Source organism: Gavialis gangeticus, unplaced genomic scaffold, assembly GCF_001723915.1.
Source record: "Gavialis gangeticus isolate Ggan-Ray unplaced genomic scaffold, GavGan_comp1, whole genome shotgun sequence".
Taxonomy (NCBI): Eukaryota; Metazoa; Chordata; order Crocodylia; family Gavialidae; genus Gavialis; species Gavialis gangeticus.
Window position 1 is genome coordinate 60,258,046 of NW_017729032.1, and position 11,196 is coordinate 60,269,241.

An 11,196-nucleotide genomic window follows, 5' to 3' on the forward strand; every position below is an offset into this window, starting at 1 on the left:
GTCAGGGCGGCTAGGGTCTGGAACCAGCTTCCAAGTGAGGTGGTGCAGGCTCCCACCCTGGGGGTTTTTAAGAGGAGGTTGGATGACCACCTTACTGGGGTCGTTTGACCCCAGTGCTCTTCCTGCCATGGCAGGGGGTCGGACTAGATGATCTGCTCAGGTCCCTTCCAACCCTAGAAACTATGAAACTATGAAACTGCCCTTCCCCCCGCCCCCAATCATATTGCCCCCTTCCCTGACAGGTGTCTTCTTTTTTGAAACTGGAAATATTGTAACCCTTTGACAACTTTCTTTTTTCCTGGTATCCTAATCTATATTCCCTGGAACATTTTTTGCCCAGAACTCTAAAGTTTGAAGGAGGTAATTTTCTTACTAATGGGTGCTATCCCCTTCCTGTACAGTGTGTAATTACTGCTGTGTGTAATTAAACCTATTTGACTACATTCAACGCCTTTCCTGGCTATTGGATGTTTGCAAAAATATGCATGTAGTAGGTCAGGGGCAGGCAGTTCTTTTGGCTGGAGGGCTGCTTAATGAGGTTTGGTGAGCTTTCGAGGGCTGCATGGGTAGTCCTGCACCCTGGTTGCCATCTTGGGACCAGAAGTCCCACCCCAAACCCTGACTTTTGCTACCCAACATCCTTCCCCTTGGCTCCTGGAAATATGCCTTTTGTGGGGGGAGGTTTGCCATCTAAGAACCAGAAAAAACCCAAATCATACACTAAAAGTCAAACACGTACTGTAACATTCTAATTTTATTACAAAATATTTTTATCATAATTTGTGTTTGCACACTGTATATAGAGGTGACTGAATAATAACTCAAAAATAAACTCTTAGTCTTGTCTATTGTGTATATGTATATGGTGGGTGTTTTGGGGGGGGTATTGGGTATGTTGTGGGGGTGTTGGGGAGAATTGGGGCAGGGTGTGGGGGTGTGGCATTTGTGGGGTATGGGGATCCACCCCCCCATGGCATGCAGTCCTGCAGGTGGTGGCAGCAGGAGCAGGCAGGGGCACTTGGGTTGCTCATGCCCAGCGCAGGTGCTGGTGCCTGATGGCAAGTGTCTGCGGCCAGCACTGCACATCACGGTGAGGAACACAGCCTCACTGGCCTGCCTCTATCATAGGGACTCCCCACTGTGCACACGCAGCTTTCACACTGGCGTACCACTGGGGTGGGAGGTCCACATGCTGGAGCTGGCTGCCTGCACCATTCCCTGTCTCTTGGGTCCTGGGACTCTGCTGGAAGTGGTGGGGAGCTGCGGCCTCTGGTTCCCCACGGAGTCCTGGGACTTGTGTGGCAAGGGACAGGTAAGGCATCTGGGTCCAGCACATGGAGCTTCCCCCCAGTGGCACGCAAGTGCAGAAACTCTGCATGTGCAGTCGGGAGCCCTGGTGATAGAGGTGGGCTAGCTGGGCTGCACTTCTGGCCACAGTATGCAGTGCTGGTTAGAGCTACACACCACCAGGCAGCAGCGTTTGCACTGGGCATAAGCGCTCCTGCCTGCTGTTGCTGCCAGTGGGGCTGCACGCCATGTGGGGGAGTATGTTGGAGGGTCCTTACACCCCCCAGCCTCCCTCGCACCCTGCCCACCCCCCGGCCTATTAAATGCGTATGTTGTTTATTTGATGCAATGCAACTGGAGACAAGAGGCCAATACTTTTTGTGTGCACATGTAATATATAAAAGTTCTGGACAAGATATTTGATAAATAGATATTGCATATGGTTTTTAGAAATGTAGATGAGAATTGCTATCCATTTGTTTAGGTACCTATTAATATGTGTGTATCTGAAAATATAAACTGAAAGAGCAGGCAGCTTTCATTCTTGAAAGGAAATGATTGGCATTTATTCAGCTGTAAAAGTACAGGTACCTGTGGCAGATAATCCTTAATACAAATAGTAATTGACTATGTAAGAATGCATTCTTGCCTTCAAATGCATGGGATTACAATTAAATGAAATTGAAGATGGGTATAAGCCTAATATGTAATTACATCAAATACATTGTGATGCGTCTGAAGTAATGGAGGGCAAGATTGGGCAGTTAGAAATAAGGTATTTAAAAATATTACACATATTTTTCAATAAACAGTAAATGCAAGATAAAACAATTTTGCAGTTTTGTAATAAAATGAATTTTGGAGATAACTATAAAAAAAACTAACATCCTGGGTGCTTTGTTTTATTACAGTCAAATATTAGAAATGAAAGCACAAGTTGCAGATGCTTTCATCGCAAAATTCCAATTAACTCCAAAAGAAATGAACCTTCTTCGAGGCACAAGAGAAGAGCCAATTACTGAGGTAAGTTGAAATACTTGAAAAGCTTTTCATTGAGGTGAAAAACCAGTCACCTTGCAGCAGAATGATGCACTTCTGATATATTTAAAGTGTGACATGGGAGAAAGTGTCAGATTATGAAACAGTAAGTAAGAATCAATGTACATTTTACTGTAAAATCTGTAAAAATTCCACTTTTAAAGTAATGATTCGGCAAGGGGCAAAAACTGTCATTTTAATGTTACTTTCTTCCTCCACTTTGAAATCAAGGCTGTCTGGGGACTCAAATTCCACATTTTCAGTTGAAATGTTAAATTTTTATCTAATACAAGTAAAGAAACTGGTACTTTAAGATCCAGTAATTATTGTGTGCTTATATATATTTTGCTTGGCTATAGCAATATATAAATTGTTTAAGTTTATTTCAAGTTGGACTTTCCTTCATTGTTATTCTTCGTTGTTTAAAATATTAGGTGCTGACTCCCTTATTTTTAGCCACCTTTCCAACTGTTTTTTAAACATGTTTATGTTTTTGCTTAAGAAAGTACATTGTTCTATAGTAAAAGCAAGTAGAATATGCAGAGAATCAAGTATACTTAATAGCCCTTATTATTTTAGTTCCATGGAAATTTTCATTGAAATACAGAATACCTGCTGAGACACGGTATCTTGTTTCCACAGACATCCTGTTAGCAGTGAGAGTATTATTAAGACATAGGGCAGATAGCCATAAACAATACTAATGAAAGTAAAAATGAATTGTGTTAAATGATTGAGCACTTGAATAACTGCCATAAACTTAATAACATACCAAGTGTTATGTTGAAAAGAATGTTTAGGGTCGTGACAAAGTGGTAAGTGCAAAATACAGAGATTTTCCTCCAAAATGTAATATTTTCTCAAATTTTTATTTCTCAAGGGTCTGATCCAAGTTCATCTAGTTTTTCTTCGGACTTCCATGGACTTTTAGGCCCTGCTATCCATTTCTACAATTGTATGTGCTGATACTGGAAGGTACTCCTTGCCCTCTAATTCTGTTGCAAGTTGGAGAGCCCAGTATCTCACAAGATTTAAATCCTAGAAGATGTCCTCACAAATTTATGAATGGAATTGCTAGACTTCACATTCTGTTAGATGTTTAACTAAACATGTTGTAGTAAATGATATCTGGGAAGGGTATTTGCTTCTGGAAAAGAAAATTAGCTTTCCCTCCAGGGGAGATCTCCAAATTTCTTCAAGGGGGAAATATCATTTTTCCCTATTCTCCCTAGACTGAGTGGGATCTATAAGTCCATTAAGTTCTTTCATCTCAGTGTGAAAGAAGAAAATCAGTCACGTGTATGATTATTGATTATGTACTCTTGATTATTGGCTTTGCACTCTTCGAGTCAAACAGAAGTAGTGAAAGTATGATTTCAGTTGGAGTACTGAACAAACTTTACTCATGGGCAGACATTCATTTCTAATACTAAAAAATTCTGTGAAATTCAGGCCCCTGGAAGACATTATACTTAAGATGGAATTTATCTGTTAACTATGCTGTAAAAAATAACCCTACCACATATTCAAAGAATTAATGGCATAACAAAGTGGGAAACCATCCCCAAAAATATTCAACAAAAGCTGTGTAATAATTTTGTGGCTGGTTTCCATAGCACTTTAAATTGAATGTTGCAGACTCACCTGCGGTCACAGGGCAGGGACCAACAGCTGATTGTTGGTCCCAGCTCCAGAGTCACTCTGATTCATGCTGGGCAGCAGGCACCCAGCTGTCAGCTTGCCAGTGTTGGGAGAACCCAGGATTATGATCATGATCCTGAATATTTGACATGGGAGGAGGTGTGACTTTTTTTGTGGGGGGGGGAGGATCAGATCCCATCATACCATGGAATAGATGTGCCAGGGACCTTAGTTTGGGCAAAAGTTATTGTGCTAACGCATGTCAACTGTAAGATACCATGAATTTTCTAGGAAATAACAAGCTCTTGCACATCCTCAACAATTTCTTACCTTCTCAGATTAACTGATTTGTGATCTTCTTCTTCTGCCCATTGTTCACATTTTCTGCAATTTAAAAAATCTTAGTGTTTCTAGGAACTAATATTTTTTTGGTTTAAGGAGGTTATACCAACATTATCCTAATTGTAATAATATCTGACAAAGATTTAACTCGGTCTGTTATTGTAATGAAAGGAAAACCTGTATTTTTTCTACTGCATTAATTATAAGCCTCCAAATTGAGGAAATAACAAAATTGCCAGCAACCTAACAACATGGCAGAAATAACAGTCTTACTCTCTGAGTACTCTTTCTAACTCCTGATAGTGTGTTTTATATATTTTGAGCATAGTCGGTCTCTGAAGGTATGTTTAATCTCTTGCAAATGCTTAGTTTACTTCATAGATTTTTTTTTAGTTTGTAAGATAGATTTATATGTTATGGTGTGCTGGTTTTGTTGTGTTGCTTCTGTTAGTGAACTGAGGATGGGGAAAGACAGATTCCCTTTCTCAAGGAGTTGACTCTAAGTTAACAGCAAATGTCAGACACTTCTGCCCAGTGTTAGTGCATCTGTGTTGCAACAGTAAGATATATTCACACATTTCTCTCTGGTTGATTATTATTGAAAAATTGTAGGGAAGAATTGTGTTTTAAAAAGGGACTTGAGTGAAAAAAGGTACAACAGAGAGAGAGAGACTATTGAGTGTATGGGGTAGAGCAGAAGGAACACAATGAGTATTAGGAATTTTTGTTTAACCGGAAGAACTTTTGAAACAGAATTGTGTGAACTTCAGGCATTAGGAGGTAGAATAGAGAATGAGACTAGAAAGTTTTAGTGGACCTTAAAAATAAGGGTGGGTACTTTGAATTTAACATAGAAGACAAAAGAGCCAGGTACTGACATTACACTTTACTGGTATAATATTACTATTTTACCCACCCCGTTTAAAACTGGAATGCATTTAATGACCAAATTATCCTTTCTAAGGATTTTTTCAAGGCATTGGGAAGAGTAAAGCAAATTCATAATGATGTCAAGATTCTTCTCCGAACAAACCAACAAAGGGCAGGGTAAGTATAATTTGAATAACTGTTTGGCAATCATTTAATAAATAAAAGCAGTGCTTTGTTTATTCTCTCACATCATAATGCAAAAAGTGTTTTAAAGTCCAAACAAAAATATAGCACTGATACAATTTGGAATTCTCAGTACTTTATTGTTAAACTAGAAAGCAAATAAATATTTTTTCTTATAGCCTAGAAATTATGGAACAGATGGCTTTGCTCCAAGAGACATCTTATGAACGACTTTACAGATGGGCTCAAAGTAGGATTGCCATTTTTCTTTGTCTTCTTTTGTTTTGTTCAGTTGTTACATGGAAGATTTAGTTATTAATTTTGGAGTGGTCACTGTTAGTGCAGTAGCATGGCTCGAGCTCAGTTAGAACCTTTTCTTGGTTTTGAGTGCAAGGAAACCCAGGGAGTCTACATGTGCTTGGGTGGGAGGGGTGTTTTAATTAGACCGGCTTCTCAGAGTGCTACTGTATTCAGATTCCAGCACTTCCAAATTATAATTTCATAGGTAGTATGGTCAAAGGGGACCTGAGCAGATCATCAAGTCTGACCCCCTGCCATGGCAGAAAGAGTACTGGGGTCAAACGACCCCAGCAAGGTGATGGTCAAGCCTTGTCTTAAAGACCCCCAGGGTAGGAGCCAGCCCCACTTAGCTTGGAAGTTGGTTCCAGATCCTAGCCACCCTGACAGTGAAGTAGCGCCTCCTGATGTTATGGCAGGATTCTTTTAACTAAAGCTCGTTCAATGACCTTTAGTTAAAGTCCCCCTGCTGCCATTTTGACACACGGGGATGCTGAATACATGTGATGCCAAGGTTGCTGGAGCATTCAGATGAGATGAATCAAGTCTGCTCCAACAGATTCTAATTGGAATGTGTTGGAGCAGGCATTGGGCATGTATATAGGTGCCCCTGAAGTCTAACTACATTTTAAAGAGGGCGTTTCTCTTGGCTAGCCAGTAAAAGCCAACTCCATCACCAAGAGGTTATTTTTCCCCTCTCAGCTGTCATTAGGTCACAAAACTGATCTGAACTCTATTTCTAAAACTAATTTCTTGCTCATTTTCTTTTGTAGCTAGTATCCAAATTAAACAGACTTTGGTGTTCCAAGTTATACCACTTTGGAAAAGCACATCTTGCTTTCTCTTTTTTCCCTTTTTTTATATGGTTACCGGAAAGTTGGAATCACTTGTATTTTCAGCTTTGAACAAAGATAGGATTGTTATGGGATGTTTTTGGAATAGGATTGTTTTGGGGATGCTTTTTTCACATCAATTATATTTTTTCCACATAAGTACTCTTGTTCAGAAACCAAAATATTGCAAAATAATCTGATGGGTAAGCAAGCAGATTCTCCTTCAAAATATTAACTTGCTCCTTCAAAAGATTAACAGGAACATTCCTGGAACAAGCTGGTATAGTCAGTGGATTGGTGGGTTAGATTTTCATCAGTTGGCTCCTAAATTTATATTTAGCATAAGTTACAAATGGAAAATGAGACCGACAGTTGTGAACTGGTCCTTAATGACATGGTATCCATATTGGGGGGAGAGGGGGAGGAGGAAAGAAACAAGCTGCACAATTTGACATCATCTTATTAACGTTTTTGGATGCAATATACAAAAATGTAAAGTCATGTTCATTGCTTAAAAGAACCACTCAGATAAATTTTGTATTCCTTTTTGATATTCCCAGTCATTGAATTGATTGTCATGGAATTAAGGTGTACTTCTAGATTTCGTGGTTAGAAGGCTGTGTAGTTCTTGCCTACAGAAAACCTGACACTAAACCTTACCTTACTGATTTTAAAAAAATAATAATTGTTGTTGAAAATTTAGATCCACAGTCGCACAGAAAATTACTACTCAAGGGGATCCTTATCATAATGACACTAGCTTTCAAAATGTGTTACTGGTTGGCCCTGCTTGATTACAAAATGGGTCTGTGGTGTAATGTAAAAATGAATTTTTATGTTACAGTTTCCCTTTATTTTCTTATGTTATGGCAGGGCATCAAATGTGTTACAATATCTTCATGCTGTCTAAGGATTGGTTGTTTCCCTGATATCTTATTTATATTATAGGTGAGTGCAGGACACTGACACAAGAATCATGTGACATTTCTCCAGTTCTCTCACAAGCCATGGAGGCCTTACAAGACAGACCTGTCCTCTATAAGTACGTACATATTCATAATTCTTTTTCATGGGGATGAGAGCTTTTTTTCTTCTCTTGCTGAACATGGTTCTTCAGCCTACACCACTTAAAATCTACAAGGTGATGGGCTGTCAGCCTCGCATCCAGATTTAATAAAGGCAAGTTTCGATTTTTCTGAACTTTCAGTGATACCTTTTTACAGTGTACAAAACTGTCATGGATCATTTGCAAGATTAATATCAACTTGCAAAATATCAACTTTAGAATAAAATGTTATATCAACTATACTTTCATTCAGTCAAATATGAGTGAATGCTTCTCTCCAAAGAGCCTTTTTTGGTGGCTTCTAGCTAGTAAAAGTTTGCCGAGACTTGATGCTGTGCATAATTTCTTCAAGTGTTGCTTTTGTAAGAAAAGAAAGTAAGTCTTCCACTTAAATTCACAGTGTAGTAAAGCAAAGTTATAATAAGCTACTTTTATTGTGAATTACAATGGCAGTCACCTGAGATTTTTTTCCTGCATCTTTGGAGATCCTCAGTCAAGGTCCAAATCAGGATTTAACTAGATTTCTCCTCTGATAATGGAAGATCAGGCTGAACTGTGTATTTTATCCTGGGCTTCTAACTTTCACTATTCTCTCTTATATTTAGCTTCTCCAAACAACATAAATAACCCTAAGGCTGGTATTCTCCAACCTTCTGAGTGCCATCTAAGTGCAATTTTAACCCTGGTTTGTTTGTTTCTTTCCTCTTTTTAACTTTTTAAGGCAATTTTCTATCAAACAAAAATTAATTATATACCAACAATTTTTGTCCTCATAAAACATTCCTTGAGCTGTTTATTTCCTGTACTAAACTAAGTGGGATGCTGAACTCAAAGAATAATTAAATATATTCTATAGTGAAAAAATAATTCTTGTTTAAGACTTTCTGAGAGGGTTATTTTAAACTGAAGTGCAGTATATTATTAATACACCACAAGGTGGCACTGTGAGAACTGTTTTTTGTTCTTACTTTGAATGCACAATGTTTTCCTGTGTATTTTTGCATTTAGCCCTAATACAGCAAAGTACTTGCACATATTTAGTTTTCAGCATGCTGTTAGTTGCACTGAGTTTGGTATTACTGCTTAAGTGCTTTAAAGTTACGTATGTGCTTAAGTGCTTTGTTGAATTAAAGTTTTTATGAGCAATGCAAACCTCTAGAACTCTTGGTTCAGAAATTATATCTTTTATTAGACCAACTAAGAAATTGCAAAAAATATATATCTTTTTCTGCAAGCTTTTGAGCGCATACACAGTTCCTCAGGCTCAGGGAAAGTTAAAGATGGTAAAAATTCCCCATAGGTAGAAAATAAACTTTATTTTTGCACAGAGGCAGCTGAAGATAGAAGTCTGTCCCTCTGGGTCCATGAGAGTGTCTTTGTGAGTTGCTCTTTGATGTTTAGATAAGGCAGCATTCCTTCCCTGGTGGTTTTTAGAAGCAACTTTTTTGTGGTAGAATTGGAGGAAACAATTGCACAGAACATCAGATGCTTAAAATAATGTCAGGATTCTACTAGGTTTTTCCATCTGTCATGTAAATGTGTAGTGACATGAATGCAATTTTAACGTTTTAGTAGTTATCTATCTGTAGCAATAAACTGAAGTGAATTAAGTTCAGATAAATTATTATACTCAGTTGCTCCCTGACCACACTCCTTGAAAATTAATAAAATTGATCAGAAAATGAAGAATTTGTTTGAAAGTTAACTAATTTACTTCCAGGATATCTGTTCTTTGTTTCTATATAGTGAGGGAACCATATGCTTTTTATCTTTCTTTTTTTAAGTATATATTTTATTTGCTTCCCCTTTTGAAATATTTCTTATTGTTGCTAAGTGTACAGTAGTCTTAAAGTATAGCTCTGTGTCTAGAAAAGTTGAATACTATTGTATTATGATTCCTCTTGGGGTTTCAAGAGAATGCACACTACAGTGGAGATCATTAGTATCTTCAAGAAATACAGGGTGCACATTTCCATATGCTGTACGGCTCTGCATGTTCATTTGAGGTAAGCAACGTCTTACCTGGGGCCTTAGTGTTGAAAGTGATGCATTATAGAGCCAGTATGTCACAGCTTAGCCCTGCACCTTCCCCAAGTACCACTCTTGCCACCTTCCTTCACCCAATCTGCTGCTCTGCTTTCTGCTCCCTACTCTGTGCTTTCTGTCTGATCTTCTCCTGCTTTCTGCTTCTGTGGTGCCTGTCCTTTTCCTGATCTATCAGGTGCCATGTACAGAGGCTGTCCCTGTCACTTGTGCCACAGGTTAGCCATCCCTGCTTACCAAGTATCTATTCCTTCACTATCTATCAGGTGCCTGGTTAGGAATATAAGCCTAGAAGGGGTCTCTGGGTCCATCAAGTCTGGTCTGCTGTTCACAGGCAGTCGTTTACTCAAGGGATTCCCCAAAATCACTACTCCAAGCGATCATACTCAACTACAAGGCACAGTACCCAAAAACATCAAGAACCTCATTCTGTAAGTAAAAGAAGTGCAGACAAGATTGTTGCTAGTGCCTTCCAAATGCAATTACCAGAAAATAATTGGATATTATATGCTTGGAAGATCCTAGGAAAAAGGACCATGCCACATCCTACAGAAGAAGCCAATCCCCACCACATGCGTGGGAGCAATCCAGCCCATCTGACCTAGGGGAAAAATTCCATCTTGACTCCAAATTTGGTGATTAGTACAACATGCAATGAAAGAATAAGACCTTTTAGCCAAGAGCCTCTCTTACAGGTTATAGCACAGTGGCAGAGCTGCATGTGGAAGGGAGATTTCTTATATTATCTCCCCATGCTCTTTTCACACCAGCTTAGGGTCATTAATACCATTACTCAGTTTTTGTCTTCTCCAATAAAAACTAATAAAATACATATTTAAATTAATGTACTTCCTTTAAAGAGTGTAGTCCATGTGATTTTTTTTTTCAACTTTTACAGAAAGTTTCTGATTTTACTATCTATGAGAAAGATACTGCAGTGTTTTTGGCTATCTCTTGTAGGTTCATTGTGGTGTAGTCAGTTGTTTGTTTTTTGCTGCAAAAGTAGGCATGTGAAAGCAGTTTTGTTCCCAGAAATAAAAAGGTAAACATTTATGTGAAACCTTGTTGATACTTTATATTATCTCACAGATTAAGTCCGTATCCTGGCTTCAGTTTACAGTCCTTAGGACTCTTGGAGAGGAGAGAGTAAATTTTCACAAAAAAACCCCATAGGTGATAGCTATTAAACTTACTGGCCATGTCTACCTAGCTAAGGAAACGATTTTAAGTATGAACTCATATTTTTTGTTGATGTCTGAGACAGAAGGCTTAAAAAACAGTCGTCATTTTTATTATGATTATGATGATGATGAAAGATGCTTTAAGAATGGCAGTAGTTTGTCATAATCTAAATCAGGGGTGGAAAAAATATGGCCTGTGAGCCACGTCTGGCCCACCAGGCCATTGTATCCTGCCCGCAGGGCCTCTAAAAAAAAATTTAGAAAATGAAGATTTTTCTGCCCCGGCTCCTTTCAAAGATGGTAGCAGCCAGGGGTAGTTGGACCCAGGGGAAGCCACGGCAAGCTCCTGCAACAGCAAGGCCCGCCCGGCCCCATTCTCCCCTCACCCCCCCCTCTTCCCAGCCCCCCCCCCCCC

General features: G+C 39.0%; 1 protein-coding gene across 1 annotated transcript in view; it reads left to right on the forward strand.

Annotated features, from left to right (window-relative positions):
• The window catches only part of COG6 (component of oligomeric golgi complex 6), a gene marked incomplete at its 5' end in the record, with an annotated part of 105,574 nt that overhangs the window by 46,212 nt on the left and 48,166 nt on the right, over positions 1-11,196 (forward strand). The window contains 4 exons of the mRNA XM_019523803.1: positions 2,199-2,310; positions 5,273-5,355; positions 5,541-5,611; positions 7,440-7,533. Of these exons, the coding sequence (XP_019379348.1) occupies positions 2,199-2,310; positions 5,273-5,355; positions 5,541-5,611; positions 7,440-7,533 (360 nt within the window). The remainder of the gene's footprint in view (positions 1-2,198; positions 2,311-5,272; positions 5,356-5,540; positions 5,612-7,439; positions 7,534-11,196) is intronic.